Source organism: Xenopus laevis, chromosome 3L, assembly GCF_017654675.1.
Source record: "Xenopus laevis strain J_2021 chromosome 3L, Xenopus_laevis_v10.1, whole genome shotgun sequence".
In the NCBI taxonomy this organism is placed as follows: domain Eukaryota; kingdom Metazoa; phylum Chordata; class Amphibia; order Anura; family Pipidae; genus Xenopus; species Xenopus laevis.
In genome coordinates, this window is record NC_054375.1 from 144,624,597 (window position 1) to 144,650,448 (window position 25,852).

At 39.1% G+C, this 25,852-nt stretch overlaps 1 protein-coding gene across 3 annotated transcripts in view; it reads right to left on the reverse strand.

The window, feature by feature from the left end:
• Positions 1-496: 496 nt before the first annotated feature.
• The window catches only part of LOC108710363 (adhesion G protein-coupled receptor E2), an 84,290-nt gene continuing 58,934 nt past the window's right edge, over positions 497-25,852 (reverse strand). The window contains exons 15-32 of one of the 3 annotated variants that reach the window (XM_041587202.1): positions 21,618-21,749; positions 20,106-20,246; positions 19,710-19,841; positions 17,640-17,771; positions 15,871-16,011; positions 13,337-13,404; positions 11,027-11,110; positions 10,653-10,821; positions 8,512-8,613; positions 8,234-8,424; positions 7,824-7,988; positions 6,613-6,807; positions 5,731-5,966; positions 4,585-4,645; positions 3,496-3,587; positions 2,226-2,394; positions 773-871; positions 497-692 (exon numbers count right to left, since the gene is read on the reverse strand). In XM_041587202.1, coding sequence (XP_041443136.1) covers positions 591-692; positions 773-871; positions 2,226-2,394; positions 3,496-3,587; positions 4,585-4,645; positions 5,731-5,966; positions 6,613-6,807; positions 7,824-7,988; positions 8,234-8,424; positions 8,512-8,613; positions 10,653-10,821; positions 11,027-11,110; positions 13,337-13,404; positions 15,871-16,011; positions 17,640-17,771; positions 19,710-19,841; positions 20,106-20,246; positions 21,618-21,749 — 2,411 coding nt within the window. In that variant the 3' untranslated portion in view covers positions 497-590. The remainder of the gene's footprint in view (positions 693-772; positions 872-2,225; positions 2,395-3,495; positions 3,588-4,584; positions 4,646-5,730; positions 5,967-6,612; positions 6,808-7,823; positions 7,989-8,233; positions 8,425-8,511; positions 8,614-10,652; positions 10,822-11,026; positions 11,111-13,336; positions 13,405-15,870; positions 16,012-17,639; positions 17,772-19,709; positions 19,842-20,105; positions 20,247-21,617; positions 21,750-25,852) is intronic. The other 2 variants (XM_041587203.1, XM_041587204.1) reach the window with 2 other exon arrangements.

Consider the following 25,852-nt stretch of genomic DNA (forward strand, 5'->3'; position numbering starts at 1 on the left):
GCTGTTATTCTTATCCACATAAAAAAAATGCCTCCTGCCCAACTGTCATTACACTAACCAGAAAATAGGTAGGTCTTGCTGGAAAAGGAAAAGGGGTTGAGGAAGATCTTGGTAGTTGCTGGACAAAATGTGTAGATCAGGCCTGAATATGAAGATTTTTTTGGGGGGGGGAATTGCTGGATTCTGTGACTATTTTCAGGGGTGTAACAAGAGCGCTTATAGGCATCCTGGTTGCAAGCATGCCAATTAAAAGAAGAAGAAAGCTTCAGGGACAGGATTTGACCGCTACAACCCTGTGGTCTTGCCCCCCCCCCCCCCCCCCCGCCGGGCCCTCTGCAACACAGGGTCTGCTTCCTCTATAGTTGACTTATTTTACAACAACTTACTCATGAAATTTGTTTTCTTATAAGAAAGGTTTGTGTAACAACCTGACTCTTTAGATGTCAATAAACTCAAACTCAACAAACCACAAATTACACATAAGTAGTCTCTATTTATTTACAATTATTTATAGACAAACCATTGTGTAAAATGTTTAAGTGCTGAGTCTTTGCCATGAGGAGCTTACGCTCAGCCCCCAGTTCCTTGGTTCAGTGACTTGTATCATCCGAAGTCTTACACCATTCAGTTTTACCCAATTCAGAGTGATGGTCTATGACAGTATCAGATTTCACTACCTCGGATATAGTTGCCTGCAGAGAGAAATGAAGATTAAATGAGCAGTGTAGCAGCAATGAGAGCAATGAATATAAGGGGAAGGATTGGGACTTACCGATTTCAAAGTCATAGGAATAGTGCTGCCTGATACAGTCTCTGACTCTGGCTTCTTAATATGCAGCCGATAGAAAATGTTGCGATATTCCTCCCTTACCTACATGCAAAGAGAAAGTAATGAGTATTATAATATAACAAGTGCCATCTACAGGAGGATTAAAGAATGGCACCACCTGGTGTAGATAAACACATTGTTAGAAAATGTAATCACTCTGATTCCAAGAATATCTATGATAGCATATAAATGTTCACCCCATCCCATCTCCCCCTAAATGGCATCCAGGCTGGGCTTTCTGGAACATTCAGGCCAGCAAAAAAGCATTTGGATCAATTATTCAAAAAGTAACTTTCATATTGGACCCCTAAATGCACTGTTCATCCAGGGGAACCAGCCCAACAACCTAGATCATATGCCTTTAAGTTGTGCTTAGGGTAAATATACATAGTTGTGTTATTTAATTTGCTGTTTACACATATGTATAAACAAGATGCAGAAATTGAATTCCAGTTTGGCCCAAAGTCATTTTTATTCAGTATCACCATCTTAAAGCTAATTTTCACTAAGAATAGCTAAAATAGTTAGTTAAATTATCATAGGTCTATGCCAGATGAATTGTGGTGCATTTAATTTTATATTACGTAATAAGAAGGGTGATGGCTCAGCCTATAGTTAACTGGCAGGTCTGGATTTGTGGGGAGACCACCAAGGCCTGGACCTAGGGTGGCAGGATTTTAGGGGCGGCATTCTACCCAACCACACCCACATTGGTTCAGAAAGACTGGGGATGCGCAGGAGATACAATCATTTTGTCACACTGGCACAGTGACACTAAGGGGCCGATTCATCAAGCTCGAGTGAAGGATTCGAAGTAAAAAAACTTCGAATTTCGAAGTGTTTTTTGGGCTACTTCGACCATCGAATGGGCTACTTCGACCTTCGACTACGACTACGGATCGAACGATTCGAACTAAAAATCGTTCGACTATTCGACCTTTCGATAGTCGAAGTACTGCCTCTTTAAAAAAAACTTCGACCCCCTACTTCGGCAGCTAAAAGCTACCGAAGTCAATGTTAGCCTATGGGGAAGGTCCCCAAAGGCTTGCCTAAATTTTTTTGATCGAAGGATATTCCTTCGATCGTTGGATTAAAATCCTTCGAATCGAACGATTCGAAGGATTTAATCGTTCGATCGAAGGAATAATCCTTCGATCGTTCGATCGCAGCATTTGCGCTAAATCCTTCGACTTCGATATTTGAAGTCGAAGGATTTTAGTTCCTAGTCGAATATCGAGGGTTAATTAACCCTCGATATTCGACTCTTGATGAATCGGCCCCTAAGGGTTTCCTGCCAGTCTGTGGTCAAACTATCATTTAAAACCCACAAGTAATAACTTTCAACATCTAATTAATATGGAGTTACATTGACTAGTGAAAGAGTGAATTTAGTGACCTGATGATTGAGCAGGCAGTGCACAAGGAAGATGAATGCGCCCTGAAGGCTGTTGCAGATGGTGAACAGATACGATGCCACAATGGCCCCAGTTCCAAACTGGAAGAAGCCAATTACCCAAGTAGATCCAAGTATGAAGAGCTGAGCCAGAGCCTTGAAGGTCAACAACCTGTAATGAGAAGATAAACCAGGATCCTCAGTGTAATATCAGTAATGCCCTGACAGCCCCGAAACATATATTCCACTGTAAGACAACATTTATTATATCATAATGGATAAATAATTAACTAGAAGAACAAATCTTCCATATTTGCAGTGTTTTTGTTTAGCTGTTTTCTTTATAAATAAAATAAACCTTGTTGCAATTTTCACTTTTAAACTGCACCCCTGGCACAGATTCAGAATTATGAAACCACAGAAGTAATTCATAAATTGCTTTCGCAATTCATGAATTTGCTTCAAAATTCACTAAGGCGCGAAGCGCCGAACGCTAGCGTTAATTCACTAGCGTTTGGCATTTTCGCTACTGCGCAAATTCACTAACGAACGCTGGCGTAGTTTCGCTAGTGTTACTTCGCAACCTTACGCCAGGCGAATCTTCGCTAGCGACGAAACTACGCAAATTCACTAACTTGCGCAGTGTAGTGAACGCTACCTTTTACGCTAGACTTCCTTCGCCACCTCAGACCTGGCGAAGCGCAATAGAGTAGATAGGGATTGTTTAAAAAAAAGTCAAAATTTTTTCTAAGTAACAAAAAACGCTGGCGTGTTTTCTAGATGATAGCTGATAGGCTGAAAAAGATCGAAAATTTTTTGGGGCTCCCCTTTCTCCCCCCTACATTTCCTGACTCATGGCAACTTACCTAGACAGTGGGCACATGCGTAGGGCAAAATAAAAATTTTATTTGCAGATTTGAAGGTTTTCTAGGCATTTGTAGTGCAGATACGTGTTCCTCCATTGAAATTTGAATTTCGCACCGTATGCAAATTAGCCTTCGCTAGCACAACTTCGCTTTATATAGCGAAACAACGCTAGCGCAACTCCGCAACTTTACGCTACCCCTGTGCGCAACTTCGGATTTTAGTGAATTTGCGAAGTGCGGCGAAGTTGCGCCTGGCGCAACTTCGCATCTTAGTGAATTTGCCCCTAAGACATAGTTTCTGACTGAATTTCTGAAGCATTTGAATTAGTGAAGGCAAAATACTCCTAGAGATGAGGAACCTCGGATATCCTTTATTTACTATCACAATATATCACTTACATACTCACCGGGTGTTTTTAAAACTTGATACATTTTTGTTCAGGGATGCTAGCTTTGCTCGGAGTAGCCATAATGTTAAAGTCAGTAGTATGGTATTTATCTAATAGTAAAAGAGGTAAAGTGAGGGAATAAAAATGTTATATTAAAGATAAGATAATGGTTTAAAGGAGGCCCTTCATTGCAGTTTTATTGCCAGAATTTCTTAGAACTGTTATATACATGGTAATACCCGAACTGATATCTAACAAGAATAACATTTTTGCTCAAATTCAGTTTTCCTGAATATTTGAAAAAGACTGCCTGCAAAATGGAATAAGGAGTTTTCAACTTAAAAAATATTTCTCACCTGAATTAAGTAATAAGTTTAAAAATATTAGGAGAAGGAGGATTATGGAATTGTAGGGGGTTATTCAATAAACTGCGGGAAAACTTGGGGCAACACTCAAATTTTTCAAGACTTATTAAAGCCAGATGCAGCAAAAAGCCGGAATCTGAAAATCCGCCATCTCTGATCTGCCGAGGTTATGTATAAGTCAACAAAATCTGACAAATTCTGGCCTTTCGGGGAAAAGCCCGAAAACAATCCAGCGATTCAGGGAAAACCTACAAAAAAATCATCCAATTCGGGTTTTCACTCAATTTTGTTGAGGTTTTTACCCAAAACCGATTAAATCAAGTTTTTTTTAATAATAAATAAGGTAAATCAGGTATGGGAGTTTGGTCGTAGTTTTTCTATTTAAAAAATTAGATAAATCATGCTTTTAATTTTGAAATTCACGTTAAGATAATTGAGCAAAGACCAAAATGCACCAAATACAAGATTCATTTTTCATTTTACAAAATGTGTTTTTTTAAACATTTTAGTGTATATGGTTGATAAAATTAGCTTTTTTAAAATACATAATTCCAAATATATTCTAAAGAAAATTAAAACTTGATATACAAAAATCAATGGACGGCATTTGCATGATTGTATTTTAGACAGTTTAGTATATTTAAGTTTGTGTCTTTCTCTGTACGTCAAATTATAACCAGTGCACTATACCAGAGAAATATTAAACAAAAATTTTAAAAATTATTATAATTGGAGAACTCACAGTGATGAACACAGAAACTGGACCAAGAAAACTCCAAATGAGATTTAGATTTAGCCAACAACTGCAAGGAACCAAATAGAAAATCACATCATATAAATACATATAAAGACAAGTTCACATACATAGTCATTTACTTATCTATCTGTCCTTATTAGGGTCCTTCTGAGGACTGAGAAACATGAAATTGATAAAATATATTGATTTAATCAATGAAGCATCATTTTGGACCCTTTCATTACTTTGTTAAATGTAGAAGACCACATTAGACTATGGGCCAATATTAAAGTTATTTCATGGCAAAAATAGTTTATTTGTTACACTGAAGATAAAAGCTTAACTTTTGTGTAACATAGCAGACTGTATCTGAATTTTTCAGTTTGTACATTGCACTGGTTTAGAAAAGGACAGTTTAGGGAATCCAAGAAATTGCTTAGGAAGTTATTTATCAATGGTTGAGTGTTAGAGTTTCTTTTACCTTGAATGAACTCGATAGACCTTGAAACTCGAATGGTATCTTATTTAAGAAAAAACTCATACGTCTACATTCAAACAAATGTTATCGAACCATAAACTCAGATGGAATTTGAATGGAACTTGATTCAAGTTTTTACTCTGAAAAACACTCAAATGTCAGGAAGGCTATTAACATTTTCAAGTGGGTCAATAGACCTCTGCCGATGACTTCTACATGAACTTGGCATGTTTTAGGTGGCATACTATCGGATTTGAGTTAGTTCCATGGTCGAAGTATGATAAATCTTGAATTCAAGTTTGTTTTTTACAACTCGAAAATGTGAGTTTTGACCAAAAAACCAACTTGAAAATTAAAAATTTACCATTCGACTCTGCACCTTAGACTCTTGGGCTCACTTTTTTAAAAAACATTACTTATAGCAAACAGTGTTTTACATATGGGCTGTTTTATGGGACAGAATTATATATATAGAGAGAGATGTTTATTTGTTCCCTGTAACCGTAGATCCAAAGTAATTTTTATTTGGGATTGTCCTTCTTTTTGGGAAAAAATTAATGCAGCGCCACTCACCAATTTAATTTACTTTTCCCAGGTGTCCATTTTTTAATGTCAGTAATTGCATGACTACATTCGCTATTATACTAATTACATATCCCTTTCATAGTATTTACCTTTTCTCAGTGCCATATCCATCAGAACGAACTGCTGCTGAGATGGTGACTATAAATGCTGGGACCCCAAACCCAATGAGACAGGCAGTTGGGAAGTGAGAGCGTCTTGATGTCAAGTAGTTCATTGCATTCAGGTTTCTCACAGTGAGGAAGAGGAGAACACTCTCCAGAGTCATCCAGCAGAAAGCACAGAGGAGAATGTAGTGGAGACAACCAGCAATGATAGAGCAGAGTATCTGTGAGACAGAGTCAATGTTAGTGGGAGGAATTTGACTGACAGAAAAAAGGCAAACCAAGGGTGTATCGAATGCTCTGCAGAAAACTCAATTTAAGAAAGTTCCAATAAATCACAAAATAAATACTACATAAGCAAAATATAGTAATTTTACATGGACAACCTCATACGGCTTATTATCTATTTCTGATAAATAATTGGGCCTCTTAGGACCCATCCTGACCCATTAGGCCTCTTAGGACCCATCCTGTGCTTTGCACCTATCACAAGGCAAGGTACAAATCATAGCACATTGCAAGCTGCTCCACACTTGAAATGAGTTTCAAAAGATATTATCACACAGATAGGGTGGTTAATATCATAAAATGTCTTATTAAAGAGAGAAGACAGCATGCTCTTTAGATCATGTGGTGGTGGCACATTTGAGAGAGGAGGATTTAGCCAAGGGGTTGCTAAAAAGGAAGGGGTTTTTGATCCAAGAGCTTGATAGTGTGGTCCTTATGGGACACAATGTACAGTTGTTATTCAATTACCTTTTCACTCAAAGTAGTGATAGTTTCCCATATTTTCTATGCTATAATTTAGAGAAATTAAAAATATACTCAATACTGGAACTTCTATTAAAACAATGAGATTTATTCGCTTACTGGAAACTGGGTTTGGTGTAGGCCAAAAAGGATGATCAGTTGTCCCATAAAGAGGCATCCAGACAGTGCTGTTAACATGGAGGTGTGAGCGCTTCTAAGGGACCGGCACAGGAGGAATGTGAGAAGAGACAGAGAGAGGCAGAGAAGAGACACACTCAGACCAATGCGGGAGACAACGAGAAGCCCACGATCTTCCTGTTCAAGAGAAAAAAAATATGTATTTTATGAATAGAAAATACCATTTAGTCACTTCTTCATTGCAGAAAGATGTGATTATGTCTATGTTTGGGTATTCTCCAAAATGTATCTCTAGTTAATTACTTGCATTATTTTAAATGTTTTTTAAATCTCTTATCTTGGGTATTCCAGCATTAAATCAAAGAGGATGAGTGAAAAAAATCAAATTAATGTAGACCTGCTGTTTCAACACACACCATTCGCCATGTGATACATATTTGATTAGTAAAGATTAGAAACAGACCAGGAGTCAGCATTACTTAGTCTGCAATCACCCATTATTGGTGTATCTTACGACATGTTTTAGGAGCTAGTCCCTGGTCTGGTCCTAATTAAATATTCCAGCATTACCATAGACTTGTTTGAGACATAAATAATACTTTTTCCAATCTGCAATACCATAACATCCCAGACATATCTATTACTGCCATTATTACTCCCTTACCCCAGGCCTGGTATTTAATACTGCTGACTCCTTCAATCCACATATTCAATCAATAAGCTTCTGCCTTCTCGTGCACGCACTTTGTTAGTTTTAGATTTCAAGAATGAGCCCTCCTGTGTCCTGTATACGCTAATGTTTTATTTTATTTATGTTACTTGCATGTATATATAAACTCTTCTATTATAAAGTGCTGTGGAATATGTTGGTGCAATAAAAATAAATCATAATAGGAATTATTTGCCAACAACCCCTACCAGCACACGTGTCTACTGCCATTAGTAGCGTTTGAACCAATTAAAAGCCTAATTTTTTTTTAAATCTTCCCCCGCCTATGCATTAGTAAAACAGCATGTTGATGATTCAATATTAATAATGATTTCTTCTACCAATCGAGGATTATAAGCGTATTTTTCAGAAAATGCCAAGTAACACAGAATGACTGGCGGGCTCGGTGTTTGGATGGTTGCTGTTAGTGGAACACACAATTTATGGGTTTAGTACTAATAAAAAATGAGTGAAATGAAGTTACCTTTATATCACATGGAGCCATGATAACAGCAAAGGAGGAGAGATGATCACATGAGCAGAGGGTGTGGGAGACATTGGAAAATGTGATGTTGCATCCTCTCTGTGACCATCCAATCAGATCAAGATCCCAGTATACACACAAAAATATTTTTGAAGAGTCTGGGGCCTCAAAGGAAAATATAAAACATTTTATAATGGAAGCAATATTCTGCATTTCACACAAACATATCATTTCTGACTTGGCAGTAGAGATGGATATTAGCAATGGATAATACCCCATAATGTGATATTTTGACAGACTACTAGCAGGATGTATTATGAATAAGAGGTGCAAAGACACTTTGAGAGATATGTTAATAACAATCCTCACTTTCTGACAGAATGTGCATACTGCAAAGTCCTTCCACTGACCTGCAGATTATTCAGATAGAAGGTCACTGGGGGATTAAGTTTTTCCTTTTTTCGGCTTGTGATGCTTCCAGTCACCACTTGTGAATTAACCACCACAGCAGGTTTGTTTTTCTCAAGGTCCTCCAACTCCAGCAATAAACTCCCACTTAATATGGAGTTGAGGTCCCTGTATGAAATGAAGACAGCTCCATCTGGAGAAACAGAGAATAGGGACTCAACATGATGAAGTTGTAATATGCTATACAGTCTCAGCACTAGGTATGTTTAATCCTTCTGACCTTCAGGGTTAGGAAGAAGCTCACATGACACATTCATGCTGTTGAGTCCCACATTTAGGGTTAGAAAAGAACAGTTTTCTTGGACTACCTTGGTAGCAACAGCTGAAAAAAATTAAATTGGTATTATTTCCATGGAGATTCTTCTTTTAAATCAAAAATAGTGCAATGATTAATAAAAATCCGTAATTTATCATCTTATTATCCTAGACAAGAGGTTTTGATATTTTCTGGATCCAGGACCTCTGTTGTAGTCTAACATTCATCCAAACACACAACTGACCCCAAGTAGCCTTCATCATGGACTAACAGAAATATGTAGCACAGCGTATAAACATGTTCCCCACATCTCACTCGATTTGACATTCAATTTGGGGTACCTATGCATAGTTGCTTTGAAACCTCTTTGGCAGGCCCAGCATTTATGCATTAGAGTATTTTAAAAATGAACATGAACAAGCACACCAAATAGAAATTTGATAGACCAGATGGGCCTGTTTCTCCTTTTTCGTCATCATGATCCCACAATAGTTTAGGGAATTTATTGATAAGTTTATGAAAAGTGAATGTTTATGGTATGTTTAGGGTTTAGGGTAGGTGATACCCTTTATTGGCTAATAGTAGATTATTATTAGTAAATTATAAATGTGAGCTTTCAAAAATATTTGCTAAAATGAAAAAAGAGAGTAAAACCCCTCTCCTTCTAGTCGCCCACCAATTATTAATACCGCATTGATTACAAATATCTATATTATTCAGCTGTTCAGTTTCTAATGATTGTGAATGATTTCAATAAATATTTTAAAAAAACTAAGTTGTGATTCGTTATTGCGTGATGGTGTTCAACACCAAAAGGTGATTACCCTGTTAGGTACTTAGTGCCATTAAGTAATAATGATAAATTACTTATGATATACTCAATTAGGTCAATATAAATTAATTATAAAAACTGAATTAAGTGATTAGTAAATTAAAGTGCTAATATGAATTTTATTCTAAATTCATGATTAAAATTACCACAATTTAATTGAGAAAGGTGACTGAATTCATTACAAAACACTTGCTGAACGTGAATAAATATTGATAAAAAAGGGGGGAGAACTCCCCACTAAAAAGGTAGATTGTAATTGGTTTACACACCCCAACCTAGGCTGATGGGTGTTTGAAAGTGAAAAAGTTAATTAAAAAATATTATATCAATTTGTCCACAAGGAGACCAGCATTGGAGAAAAAGAAGGAAAATGAAAATAATAGAGGTGGAGAAGTCCCAAGATCTAACTGCCTGAAATTTTCTATATTCTGGGAAATATAGAACATTTTAGGCAGTTAGATCTTGGGACTTCTCCACCTCTATTATTTTTATTTTCCTTCTTTTTCTCCAATGCTGGAAAAATAAAATTCAGTTGTGCAGTAAAAATTAATGAATGATTTACGAACAGACTTCTTAAGTATTTTTTGGTTTTAAACTATATATGAATTCATTGACTGATAAGATTAGGCTAAAAATACATATACATATCCCAAAATGGTTTGGAAAACAATTTAACGTGAAAGCTAGTTTATGCAGTTCAAAATAAAGCTAAATCTAGACATAACTGAAATTGAAACTTAAATGTGCCAGTAAAGAAAAACAAGCTATGACCGCAACAACCATGCTGATACTTATTGTCCAGGTCTATACCTGATGTAAAGGGCATGTAAAGGCAAAAAAAATAAAATCCAATTATTTTTAATGAAAAAGAAACATATCTCCAATATACTTTAATTAAAAAATGTGTACCGTTTTTATAAGAAACCTGACTATATGCAGTGAAATTTTCCCTTCATTTACTGCTGTGGATAGGAATTGTCAGACGATCCCTAACTGCTCTGGCACCCCTGGTAGTTATGCCACTGTCAGGCTTTATGCAGCATTGGGGTATAAGAAATCTAAAAAATGTGAGGTTTTTTTCCCCACAAAATAGTTTTTTCCCCAAAAAGGCCGACCAGATAAATATGAGGTTTAGCTAAAAAGTTTTCTTTAATGTAACAAAAATTTTTAATTGTTTACAAGACTGTTCCGCACCATACCTACATCAGAGTTTGTACTGCATACTCTACTGCTAAATTGTATAGTTTTCTATAAATTAAAATGATATTCTTACCTATCTCAGGGGTGCTGAAATTCCGATTGGTGGGATGTTTAGAAAAGGATTTCAATACTGATGTTTCCACAGTCTCCAAGAGTCCATTTACAGCAGTACTGACTTCAGAAGAGTTGAGAGCAGACCAAGATGGTTTGCTGAGGATCTCAGAGGCAGAATTAGTGATGTTCTGTAGATAAATTACAGAAAGCAAAACATAACATTAAGTTAAATACTGAGATGGGTGAATAGAACAGGAGAAATTGAGAATCACAAATAAAAACAAAGGAAAGGACAAGTAACAAAATGATAAAAACTATATTTCATATTGAACTGGTGTCTTACCTGTCTTAAATATCTTTCTCCAAACCAAATTTCTATATTTAATTCCTTACCTTTATGTCTAACTTGGTTCTATTATCCTGACAAGAAGATTCCAAAAGGTGGTACGTAGACTGCTGAAGAATGCAAAGGCGATCCTGGAATATATGTAAGGAAAAATGTTTTCCATGTTATTTATCTCAGACACTCAGATATTGTATATTTATAAAAAGAACCTACAGGATAAGAGTATTTTGGTACTTTATAATGCATGCATGTATAGAGCACAGTGACCAAAAGTGTAAAAATCACACAGGACCTTCTTTAATAAGCCTTAAAGTTGCAAAACCCATCAAATATGGAATATTTCACCTACTTTTCTAACTTTGCCTTTATGTATAAGTTGAGCCCTCAGCCACCCACATAGTTCTGGTTTGGAAAAAAGATGCTTTTGTGTTGACTACTGCCGGCTGAACCCCTACACCTACTGGAATGCTAACCCTTTGCCCAGAGTCAGAGTCATTGGCTATATTGAAGCAGGCAGTGTACTTTTCCTTACTGAGCTTGGTGAGTGGATACTAGTAGGTAGCCTGCGGCCGGATGATGAGCCCCTATGGGGCTTTTTTGAGTTTAACCAGATGCCATTCAGACTGAACAATGACCCTAGTATCTTCCAGAGGCTAATGGAATGTTGTTGGGGTACATAAACTATGATACTGTTGTGATCTACCTGGAAAATGTAGTGATTTTCTCCAGCGCATTCAAAGAATACTTGCTGCTGCAGCTGGATGTGTGCTGAGTCTGCTCAAGGCCTTTGGGTTAAAGCTAAAGCCTGAAAAATGTTGACTAGTTAAAAGACAACTGGCATACCTGGGGCACATTGTCAGTGAACTGTGCGTCACACCTGACTCATCATGTACAAGATGATGTGTTTAGGGGTAGTTAAAGTAAAGGTAAGTGATGGGATGTCTTAAAGGAGAAGGAAAGCTACAGAGGCATTTTATTGCCAACAGATTAGCTGCAATAGTGCAAGCTAGAATTCTATATTTATTCTGTAGAATGTTTTACCATACCTGAGTAAACAGCTCTAGAAACTCTCTGTTTGTTTAGGATAGGAGCTGCAGTATTAACATGGTGTGACATCACTTCCTGCCTGAGTCTCTCCCTGCTCTGGGCTCAGATTACAGTAGAGAAGGAAGGGAACAAACTGAGCATGCTCTTGCCCAGGGCAATGAGGTTTAAGCTGAAGGCAGGAAGTCTGATACAGAAGACCATGTGTAAACGATAGAAGGAAAGAAATGCAGTTTTTCTTTTGACAGGCAGGGGACTCAGAGCAGCATTACTTTGGGGTTTTACTGGTATATTTACATGGACCTTTCTGATAAGGTTTACTTAGTTTTAACCTTTCCTTCTCCTTTAAACAATCACATTTCTTTGCAGCAGCAGTCATTGTGTCATAGCAGTCCTCTGGAGAGGATGAGGAAGATTTCAGTTTTCTGTGAGTTTGTGAGGAAGCTGTCCCCTCTCCTCCTAACAGAACTGGATTAACATCTCAATATTCTCCTTCTCACCTGAGCTTTAAAATCATGTGACCAGTCATGGTCAAACTGCTTTCTAAATATCAGCTCTCTGGCTATTTTGAATTACAGTCCAACTAAATACCATACACATTACATAAAACAAATACTAGCTCTTTTTGGCAGCTAAGAACTAGGAGTATCTGGGTCAAGTGACCTTCTATGGTTACAACACCTAGTGAGGAAGCATATGATCAAGATCATAGACCAGATTCAGATGGCTCTTGAACACAGGAAGTCTGGTATCCAATGTCTGAAAGAATTCCATTATTTTGGAGTAGAAAAAGGAAAAATAAAACCATACACTTAGTGGCAGATTTATTAAGAGTCAAAGTAAAAATTCGAAGAAAAAAAAATTGAATTTTGAGCTGTTTTTGTGTACTTCGACTATCAAATAGGCCAAAATTCGATTCGAATTTGAAAAAAATTTGACTATTCGAATATCAAAATCTATCATGTACTGTCTCTTTAAAACTTCGACTTTGACCATTCGCCATCTAAAACCTGCCGAATTGCTGTTTTAGCCCATGGGGGACTTTTTTTTTTTTTTTGAAAAAAACTTCTAATCAAAGTAGATCAAATACGATCTTACTAAGATTTGAATGATTGAATACAGCCTATTCACCCTCAGAAAAAAAACTTTGATTTTTTTAAATACATTTTGGATGGTCTTTTTTTTCTTCAAATTTCGGAGTTTTGGGAGTTTAAAAAAACTCCCATTATTTCGAAATTCGACCCTTGATAAATCTGCCCCTTATTTTATGCATTTTTTAATTAAGATATCGACTTTTTTATTCAGTTACTAACCTTTGCAGAACAATTACTCAGAGTTTTGTTTTGCTCTTGCAGATATGTCCCACATAAGTCTTTAATAGCTAGAAAGAATTAGAGATTTTCATGATTATTTTATAATATTTCATCAAGAGCTTGCAGTGAGCAATCTACAGGGCTAAACTGATTAAATAAAGGACAGCACACAATTATGGTTATAGACAAGACAAACAAATCTGATATGTAGGCATCTTTGACAGGATAGTAAAACTGCTCCAATGAGCAAATCAGGCGGCACTCCAGATAAATTTGAATATGTTTATTGCAACATTAGGTTAACAGCATCGCCTTATGCATTTTGGGAAGCACTCACTTAATCATAGGCATGATGCCTTTGATTAAGGGAGTGCTTCCCAAAATGTGCAACTTCTTTAAATTTATCTGGAGTGCCGTCTGATATGCTCATTGGATCTATATTACAGTCGGGACACTGGTGGCTGAGCAGGCAGACTTTGTGGAACTGATTGGAGGGACACGGAGTGGTGGGGTGAGTCTAGAGCGGTCATATTCCTATTGACTTCCATAGTAAAATTGCTGTTGGCTTGTTGTCTCACTGGATGACTAAGTAATACTAAGTAAGAACAGTAAGAGAAGAATAAGCAATACTGATGGGTAGAGGTTTATAAGCTGAAAATGATATATACCATCCCAAGGATAAGAGATCACTATTTCTTTTGCTGGCATGTTGGTTCAACAACCAGCATGAGGGGAAATAAGGTAGTGCTTAGTCAGGGCCAGATTTACATAGTGGACGCCCCTAGGCCCACTGCCATTCGTCGCCCCTGTCCCCTCCTCTTTATTCGTGCAAATTTTCATCATGGAGCAATGATGATTGACGCATGGGAAATTTCAAAAATTATTGTATCTCCAGCGCATCCCCAGTGTCTTTGAACCAATGTGGGTGTGATTGGGCAGCATGCCGCCCCCCTAAAAATCTTGCTGCCCTAGGCCCGGGCCTAGGTGGCCTTTCCACAAATCCAGGCCTGTGTTTTCTGCCTCAAGTATATATCAAACACCCCTAAGAGCATTTATCACAGGAAATCATATCACGGAAAATGTTATTGACAGACTATAATATTTTAGGGCAACACTGTTATACTGTTGGAGAGCACTTTAATTATAAGTTTAGCTGAAACTCTTGCAAAAATAGTCATTTTTAAAACCAACAAAAAGGTCAAAGCGGCCCAAAGTAGACAATGTTCCTACTTTACTTAAGCTTTATCTTGAGACGCAGCAAATGAATACGTATTTATGTCAAGGTAAGGATCTACTGCTTTGTGCATTGTATTTGGGTGGATCCAGATGGGAAAGTGGCTCTGTATCCAGTCTGACAGTTACACATGAATGAGCCAATCGTATTAATACATGGACTGTAATTGCCACAGGCAGAAGGTTGCTCAATACATTTATGTCTGAAGAAATAAAACGTTTACTAAATTTAAACTCATTGTATGCAGTGCTACATGTGTGTCAAATGGGCATCTATAATGAGAATACCAAAAGTCCCTATTTATTCCATGAAATTCTCTTTTGTTTTTTTTTTCCAGTGAAACAAAACACATGGCAGAACTGTACTAGGTGAAAACAGTTGCGCAGTTCTTATTGTTTGTGCCCATTATGCTCAATCTACTAATCTAGTCTTGATTTCCAAACCCTACTGCCGGTGCCTGGTAGTCAGGGGTGTTTCTGAGGCAGGAGCCACCTGGGGGGGGCACATCTCTTGTGCTGGGAGCATAATTATGCACTCTCTCTCACTCACTAGAAAATCTGAATTTCAGGTTTTAAAACCAAAAAACGGCAAGTTTTTCAACTCTCCTCACTGGCGCAGTGCCCTCGCAGGTAGTACATATGATACAAAGGTGCCCTTTCCTTTGTCGTTACATCTATTACATTTTATGGGTTTATTTCATCGTTCTGACAACTGTTTTTTCCCCAGTTAAAGGGCATGTAAAGGCAAAAAAATAAAATCCCATTTTTACTTTTTTTAATGAAAAAGAAACCTATCTCCAATATACTTTAATTAAAAAATGTGTACTGTTTTTATAAGAAACCTGACTGTATGCAGTGAAATTCTCCCTTCATTTACTGCTGTGGATAGTAATTGTCAGACGGTCCCTAACTGCTGAGCAGGGAAACAATCATACTTATGAACAGCAGGGGGAGCCCCTGCCTTACTTCCCAGCCATGCAGAACTCAAGCAGCTTTGTTTAAGACGATCCCTAAGCAGCCCAGACCACACTGAGCATGTGCACAGTCTTAGTCTTGCAAAGATGTTTAACAAAGTTACAAGATGGTGACCCCCTGTAGCCAACTTTGAAAGCATAAATCATTTGTTTGATTAGGCTTGTGGTGCAGTAAGTTCATGTTTATATTTAGTATACAAAATACAGCATTTCTAGCCTTATTCTAATTTAGACTTTACATGCCCTTTAAACAAGAATTTGTATTCTACGCAGGACAGGTATTTAAGTAGCGAGTGAGCAAGAATAGGGCAGGCAGGAATCACTCACCCACACACTGTAATTGGGCGGATCCTATTTGAAAGACCTCTTTGTATCCAGCTTTGCAGGAGCAAATGAAAGAACCAGCTGTATTTTTACACAAACTGTTATTCCCACAGGGTGAAGGATTCTCCAAGCATTCATCTACATCTATAATAAGGGCAAAATTAAATTGAATCTAATTTACAAATACATAATTAACAATATACAGTATGTTCAGTTGTAATGTACAAATTAGCATGTATGAATTTATCTTGTTGCCCATACCACTGCATTATACACTGCTACGTGTGCATTTACAGCAGAAATCTCTGGACTTGAGCCTTAAAGTCGGCATAGCAAAATAACCAGCATGCTGTAGGCCATTATGAATAATAAATATTGTCTTATTTCAGAGCTAAAAAGGAGCAGTGAGAGATTGTCACACAATAAACTCACGTATCCCAAGATAATCCATTCTCCCACCTTACTGTTCATCCTAATTATCTTTCTTTAATGTAAAACAAGTAGTAGGAATGGGACATGTTGAAAGTCCACCTTTCTCAATCATATTTATGGCTCCCAGTTCTTAGGATCTGAGACTGAACCCTAAAGAATTTTTTTTTTCTGACAACATCGTTTATGTTGCTTTGCCTTGGGGTATGACTTCATCCTGTACATGCCAACATTAGTGATGGGCGCATTTCTCCCGAATTTTGACGCTGGCGACAATTATGACGCCCATTAAAGTCAATGGGTGCCTAGAATTGTCGCCGCCGGCAATTTTGCAAATTTATTTGCCGGCGGTGAAACTCGGAAAGTTGCAGCGAATTTGCGGCTGGTGAATAAATTCGCCCATCACTAGCCAACATATCCATGTCAGATTAATTTCATTCCTTAAAACTGTGCCTCTTTCACCATGTAAATTCAGCATATACCAATCATTTTGACAAATATAGTAGATGCTCTAGTGGACAGGTTGGTCAATCAATTGTACCAGAGTAGTTCAAATGGATCCTGGCAATGCAGTATACACAAAGCCCTTTTTTATACAAAAAACAAAAACAACTACACCTGGAATACCCATGAAGAGAACATAGTATGGCTTTAAAAAAAGTACCTCTATCAGTTACAAACCTCCCCCCCCCCCAAACATAGGGAAAAATGGAGAAACCACCAAGTTGTTCACTTTTATAACAGAAATAAAATTAGACTGTACAATTAATAATTATATCCACTGCACTAGACATTTCAAGAGTATCCAACCATCCAGTGATTAGAGCCCCTTTGGAGGAATGTCCAATAAAGAAGCCCCATCTTTCTTAATAGATCAAACAGTGCAGCATTCATTTCAGGCAACTCTGTGCTTAGCAATCGGTGCAGAAACAATGACCAGAAACTCATTTGTTGTCCATCATTTTTGGTCCTCTTGATATACTAAATATCACAGTTACAAACACATACAATTCACAAATTCACATGCATATTTTCCGCCAGTTTCTTGGCGAAGCCAAACGGGACAAATTCGCCCATCACTACTACTCACACCTAATACATATAGGAAATGTGATTCCACCCCTTGAGTTGCTAGACCTCCACCCCACCGGGTTCATTCCTAAAGAATTTTAACAATAAGAAAAAAAAAGGTTGTCACCAGCTTCCTGTGTGTCTAAATATGACTTTTTCACAACCTCATGAAAGCAATGGAGCCTGACAACATTTTAATTGATTCATGTATTCAGGGATCTGGTGTAGGGAAATGATTATTGTTCATCTAATATGTTTGTTATTTACTGTACCTGAGCACTCCATGACTCCTCCTGTGAATTTCATGACATACCCAGCAGGGCAGGTAGTTGGGTTGGTGGCTGAGGGGGTAGTGAAATTGATGACAGTGGTTGGCTGTGATGTTGAAAAAAATCCTTCTATCTCTGTAATATAAAAATATTATGGACCAGATTTTGATATAAAAATCCTTGTAAGTTGATTAAAGCAGATAAACATTCATATTTACCATTCATGTTTTAATTTAGCACAAGGTACTGCCACATGGGCACAGAGAAGCACTAAAAGCCTGCCTATTGGTGAATATTCATCTATATGTATTTTATAAGGGTTAATGTTTTCTCAGAGACAAGTCCATTTAACTGCCTCTGCAAAAGAATAGATACCGCTGTGTAGCAATGCTCATTACCTGCGCATGAGGTCAGATTCTCTAATTATAAAGTACTTTGTATAACCCTCAGGGCAGTCGCAGGAATAGTTGCCCGGCATGTTATTACAAACAGCTGGATGAGCACATGGTTTGAGAAGACATTCATCTATATCTGCAACACACCAACAGGATCAGTGTCACAATCAGCACCCTAAATCCAGAACAAGTGCTAGTCTCCCTGGTCTTGGCTCTGTTTCCACCTGTAGCAGCCGCCTTTCAATTCGGGTGGAGTCCTCGGCTAATCGGATGCCGACAGGTCTTAATAAGAGAGGAGCCAAGCAAGACTTCTGGATGAGCAAAGGGGCACAATTGTTTACCAAGGATTAAGGACGGAAAACAACACAACTCAGAAGGAACAACCAGAATAGCGTAAACAGGCAGGCCGGGTCGATACAGGCAGATTTTACAGGATAGTCAGACAGGCAAGGATCAGGATTGGAGAGTTTGGAATAGTCAGACAGGCAAGGATCAGGATTGGAGAGTTTGGAATAGTCAGACAAGCAAGGATCAGGATTGGAGAGTTTGGAATAGTCAGACAGGCAAGGATCAGGATTGGAGAGTTTGGAATAGTCAGACAGGCAAGGATCAGGATTGGAGAGTTTGGAATAGTCAGACAAGCAAGAATCAGGATTGGAGAGTTTGGAATAGTCAGACAAGCAAGGATCAGGATTGGAGAGTTTGGAATAGTCAGACAGGCAAGGATCAGGATTGGAGAGTTTGGAATAGTCAGACAGGCAAGGATCAGGATTGGAGAGTTTGGAATAGTCAGACAGGCAAGGATCAGGATTGGAGAGTTTGGAATAGTCAGACAGGCAAGGATCAGGATTGGAGAGTTTGGAATAGTCAGACAGGCAAGGATCAGGATTGGAGAGTTTGGAATAGTCAGACAGGCAAGGATCAGGATTGAAGAGTTTGGAATAGTCAGACAGGCAAGGATCAGGATTGGAGAGTTTGGAATAGTCAGGCAGGCAGGCAGGCAAGGGTCAAAACTAGGATACACTATAGGATTCACGTAGAATAAGAACCCACAAACTAAACAAGTTAGACCTAACAATGGGCAAATAATAAAAGTCCAAAGTCCCTTTAAATACCTTTGAATCTCACTCCAAAATGCGATGACGTCATCACACCAGCACGTAAAACCCGTGACGGCGAGAGACCGGCGCTCAAGAAACAACAACCACGCCAATTGTGACACTGGGGACTATCAACAGACGCTAATTGACTTTAATGGGTGCCGGCATCAGCTTTGACACGGCGCCCATTTTGACGCTGGCCAATTGTCGCCGACGTCAAAATCAGCGTTTTGCTAATTTTTCGCCTGTTTTGCGAATTTCACTGGAAATTTGTGAAATTCATGGCAAAGCCAAATGGGACAAATTCGCCCATCACTACTACTCACACCTAATACATATAGGAAATGTGATTCCACCCCTTGAGTTGCTAGACCTCCACCCCACCGGGCTCATTCCTAAAGAATTTTAACAATAAGAAAAGAAAAGGTTGTCACCAGCTTCCTGTGTGTCTAAATATGACTTTTTCACAACCTCATGAAAGCAATGGAGCATGAAAACATTTTATTGATTCATTTATTCAGGGATCTGGTGTAGGGAAATGATTATTGTTCATCTAATATGTTTGTTATTTACTGTACCTGAGCACTCCATGACTCCTCCTGTGAAATTCATGACATACCCAGCAGGGCAGGTAGTTGGGTTGGTGGCTGAGGGGGTAGTGAAATTGATGACAGTGGTTGGCTGCGATGTTGAAAAAAATCCTTCTATCTCTGTAATATAAAAATATTATGGACCAGATTTTGATATAAAAATCCTTGTAAGTTGATTAAAGCAGATAAGCATTCATATTTACCATTCATGTTTTTAATTTAGCACAAGGTACTGCCACATGGGCACAGAGAAGCACTAAAAGCCTGCCTATTGGTGAATATTCATCTATATGTATTTTATAAGGGTTAATGTTTTCTCTGAGACAAGTCCATTTAACTGCCTCTGCAAAAGAATAGATAGCGCTGTGTAGCAATGCTCATTACCTGCGCATGAGGTCAGATTCCGACGTCTTCTAATTATAAAGTACTTTGTATAACCCTCAGGGCAGTCACAGGAATAGTAGCCCGGCATGTTATTGCAAACAGCTGGATGAGCACATGGTTTGAGAAGACATTCATCTATATCTGCAACACACCAATAGGATCAGTGTCACCTAAATCCAGAACAAGTGCTAGTCTCCCTGGTCTTGGCTCTGTTTCCACCTGTAGCAGCCGCCTTTCACTTCGGGTGGAGCCCTCGGCTAATCAGATGCTGACAGGACTTAATAAGAGAGGAGCCAAGCAAGACTTCTGGATGAGCAAAGGGGCACAATTGTTTACCAAGGATTAAGGACGGAAAACAACACAACTCAGAAGGATCAACCAGAATAGCGTAATTAGGCAGGCCGGGTCGGTACAGGCAGATTTTACAGGATAGTCAGACAGGCAAGGATCAGGATTGGAGAGTTTGGAATAGTCAGACAGGCAAGGATCAGGATTGGAGAGTTTGGAATAGTCAGACAGGCAAGGATCAGGATTGGAGAGTTTGGAATAGTCAGACAGGCAAGGATCAGGATTGGAGAGTTTGGAATAGTCAGACAGGCAAGGATCAGGATTAGAGAGTTTGGAATAGTCAGACAGGCAAGGATCAGGATTGGAGAGTTTGGAATAGTCAGACAGGCAAGGATCAGGATTGGAGAGTTTGGAATAGTCAGACAGGCAAGGATCAGGATTGGAGAGTTTGGAATAGTCAGACAGGCAAGGATCAGGATTGGAGAGTTTGGAATAGTCAGGCAGGCAAGGATCAGGATTGGAGAGTTTGGAATAGTCAGGCAGGCAGGCAAGGGTCAAAACTAGGATACACTATAGGATTCACGTAGAATAAGAACCCACAAACTAAACAAGTTAGACCTAACAATGGGCAAATAATTAAAGTCCAAAGTCCCTTTAAATACCTTTGAATCTCACTCCAAAATGCGATGACATCATCACACCGGCACGTAAAACCCGTGACCGGCGAGAGACCGGCGCTCAAGAAACAACAACCACGCCAATTGTGACACTGGTGACTATCAACAGACGCCCATTGACTTTAATGGGTGCCGGCATCAGCTTTGACATGGCGCCCATTTTGACGCTGGCCAATTGTCGCCGACGTCAAAATCAGCATTTCTAAAAAATTTTGCCTGTTTTGCGAATTTCACAGGAAATTTGTCAAATTCATGGCGAAGCCAAATGGGACAAATTCGCCCATCACTACTACTCACACCTAATACATATAGGAAATGTGATTCCACCCCTTGAGTTGCTAGACCTCCACCCCACCGGGCTCATTCCTAGAGAATTTTAACAATAAGAAAAGAAAAGGTTGTCACCAGCTTCCTGTGTGTCTAAATATGACTTTTTCACAACCTCATGAAAGCAATGGAGCCTGACATTTTAATTGATTCATTTATTCAGGGATTTGGTGTAGGGAAATGATTATTGTTCATCTAATATGTTTTTGATTTGTTTTACCTGAGCACTCCATGACTCCTCCTGTGAATTTCATGACATACCCAGCAGGGCAGGTAGTTGGGTTGGTGGCTGAGGGGGTAGTGATAGTGATGACAGTGGTTGGCTGCGATGTTGAAAAAAATTCTTCTATCTCTGTAATATAAAAATATTATGGACCAGATTTTGATATAAAAATCCTTGTAAATTGATTAATGCAGATAAACATTCATATTTACCATTCATGTTTTTAATTTAGCACAAGGTACTGCCACATGGGCACAGAGAAGCACTAAAAGCCTGCCTATTGGTGAATATTCATCTATATGTATTTTATAAGGGTTAATGTTTTCTCTGAGACAAGTCCATTTAACTGCCTCTGCAAAAGAATAGATACCGCTGTGTAGCAATGCTCATTACCTGCGCATGAGGTCAGATTCTCTAATTATAAAGTACTTTGTATAACCCTCAGGGCAGTCGCAGGAATAGTTGCCCGGCATGTTATTGCAAACAGCTGGATGAGCACATGGTTTGAGAAGACATTCATCTATATCTGCAACACACCAACAGGATCAGTGTCACAATCAGCACCCTAAATCCAGAACAAGTGCTAGGCTCCCTGGTCTTGGCTCTGTTTCCACCTGTAGCAGCCGCCTTTCACTTCGGGTGGAGCAATCGGCTAATCGGATGCCGACAGGTCTTAATAAGAGAGGAGCCAAGCAAGACTTCTGGATGAGCAAAGGGGCACAATAGTTTACTAAGGATTTAGGACGGAAGGCAACACAACTCAGAAGGATCAACCAGAATAGCGTAATCAGGCAGGCCGGGTCGGTACAGGCAGAGTTTACAGGATAGTCAGACAGGCAAGGATCAGGATTGGAGAGTTTGGAATAGTCAGACAGGCAAGGATCAGGATTGGAGAGTTTGGAATAGTCAGACAGGCAAGGATCAGGATTGGAGAGTTTAGAATAGTCAGGCAGACAGGCAAGGGTCAAAACCAGGATACACAATAGGATTCACGTAGAATAAGAATCCAGGAACTAAACAAGTTAGACCTAACAACGGGCAACTTTAAATACCTTTGAATTTCACTCCAAAACGCAATGACGTCATTACACCGGAACGTAAAACCGGTGACCTGCGAGAGATCTGCGCTCAGAGAGACAACAACCACACGGTGGACATCCCCACCGGCCACTATACCGCAAGGGTAAGCTTACCTTACAATCAGATGTAGCACAAACAAGCCATGGCCAAAATCCTGTGAACTACCCAGTTGGGCTGTACATTTATTTCCCTTAAATATATCACAAATAAAGGGTAGCAAATTGTGGAAAACGCTGAATCACTCACTAGAATGAAATCCTGGTCAATGATATATTGGGAAAATGCCAATTTGCTTTTCTACTTAAACCTGAAAAACAAAGTCTGACAGCCAATTAGGGTGAGATTTAGGCTGAAGACAAACTTGTTGGCCTAGATATTCTTGAAAAAGGGCTGAAATAATTTTTCAGAACTTAAACCGGAAAAGTCTGTTTATACTTAAAACAAGACATGTCACGGGAAAAGTATTATTGACATGAACATTACATTTGAAGTAATAAATGGAATTAATTTTGCTGATACCAAATAGACTTTAGAATACAGTGCAGCCTACATTCAACAGCCACATTCATGAGGAGCTGAAGGGTTAGGGCACGCCTCTCGCAACCATAGCTACCTCCTAACTTACATGTCATTCAAATGCACAAGTTAGGGAGCAGCATTTCTGCATGAGCAATACAGGGTATATTCTAACTTTCCTTCGTTCTCTTGCACCTCTGCCCGGGGTCATAGTAAATCCACAGGGCAGATATGATTCCACACAATGTTGCACATTTGTATAGCTTATATTTCTGTACCTGTAACTATAAATAGCAAAATCACCCCTGTCCGGATTTTCATATCCAAAAAACATACACCATTATTGTTCATGTCTAAAGTTTTGGTCATTAAATGTGAGCTTCCCCTTGGACAAATGAAGCTAAAAGGGGTATAAATTGCTGCTCTGTCTCGGCTCTTTATTTTTGGTTCCACTGATCAACCAGTATTTGTAAAACACTTTGTTAAGTGAGCACCAAGTTTGATGCAACAGTCACAAAGCTGGTACAACTGGAAAACCTGAGAAACAGAACAATAATGCCAGTTAGTCATGGGTCACTAACTTGTATCTCACACACCTTGCACACAGGTTAGACTAGGACAGCGGCCCCCCAAACACCAACCAATACCCACAAAACTCACACGAAACTTGCTGCCACCACTCATACTTCACACTGGCAATGAGAGAAACCAGGTACTATAGTGGTGAAAGGTAGTGATGGGCGAATTTGTCCAGTTTCGCTTGGCCATGAAATTCACCGGCATCAAAATTGACGCCGGAGACATTTGATGCTCATTAAAGTCAATGGGCGTCCGTTAATTGGCGCAAGCGTCTAAATTTTCGCTGCAATTTTGCCACGAATTCCCGCCTGGCGGATATATTTGCCATCACTAGTGAAAGGGTTAATGTAATTGAAACACATACTTTCTACCAGCACTCAAAGGGTTATTTAGCAGACACACAAAGACATACATTCAGTGGCGTAACTACCGGGGGAGCAGGGGGTGCAATTGGGCCAGGGCCCGCACCCCCGAGGGCCCCCCGTCAGTCACGCGCCCACTGGATTTGGCTGCAGCCACACGGACGATGGTGGGGGCGGGGCCCGGCTTCACGGCCCGCACCCCCACCTAGTTCTGTCACTGCATACATTTAAAAATACAAACAGTTTATAAAATGAAAGGGGAAAAAATATAGAAACCTATACTTAGCTTCAAATACAGAATTTCCTGGTCCTGGAGGCAAGGGGAACAAACAGCATAAACCTCTAATCGCAATTGGTCCTCCAAAGTAAATCCAATGTTTAGAGCTGACAATTTATCAAAGAGTTCAGGGTATCAGAAAACTTGACTCTCCCCCCTCCCTCAGGAATACAAGGGGGCAGGACACAGACTGAGTTTTGTATGACCTTCTGTGAGTAGGAACTGGACCAAACTCATAACCATAACTCCTTACGGAAACACTGGAGAGATATGATATAATATGTATTGGTCATATTTCTTCCTACTGGGTCCATAGATACCAAATATCAATACTGTGTGACCTGCCCCTGCCCAGATATTCACATCTGATAAACCAAGAGCAAGAATGCCCCCTACATGTCAAAGGTCTGCTGAAAGAGACAAGACATACAGACCTATGAGAATAGCGAAATCTGCCCCTGATGCTTCTGTATCTCTCTCGTTCAAATCAGCTCCCTCACCATTTGCAAGTGTCCTTCCACTAACTCTGTCTAGTTATCATGCACCAAGAGTGAAGAACATTTATAGGCAAGTGACAGATTACTTTTTTACATCCACATAAAATGGACAAAGACCGTAGCTCTGGTATCATACACCAGCCTACATTCCAATGTCATGGCCAGATTAGCAGAACAGAACAAATTGTCTCCTCCCACTGAAGATGACTTTCCTTGTGTTAAAGGAACAATAAACACTAGAGATGCACTGAATCCAGTATTGGTTTGGGGTTCATGGGATCCGAGCCTTTTTCAGCAGGATTTGCCGAATTTTGTGTCAATTAGTGCATGTACTTTTTTGCCTCCTTGTCATCAATTTCTGCCTGAGGTCTGGATTCGGTTCAGAATTCAGCCAGATCCGACAATAAAATTCAGGATTCGGCCAAATCCAGAAAAAAAAAGGGTTTAGTGTATCCCAAGAAAACACCTAAATATACCTTTACTTAACGTAAACACAATAAATAGAACTTGAACGGAATATGACCGTTACCTATTCTTTTAACTTAATGTCAGTTTTCATTCTCTCTTCTTCTTCTTATGCTCCTTAACCTTTGTTGCATCCATCCCACCTACAATGGCTCCAATGTAATTCAAGTGTGTTTATTGACACAGGGGAATCCTGGATTTACTGTCACCTACAAGCTGGCAGTAATTTCAGTGTTATCGCTACGGACTATGTCAATAGATCCACTAGTTTTGTGCGTAAAGCAATCAGAGCACCACAGAAATGAAGTACTGGTGGGTAATGTTGTGCTTAGTCACCACTGCCAGTTTATTATTCCACATTGATTGTGTTTGGGATTAGAGCAGGGGATTCTAGTACCTGTCTGGGGTTAGTGATATATTTACTAACTAGATGCTGCTCCATGTGAATCAAATCCT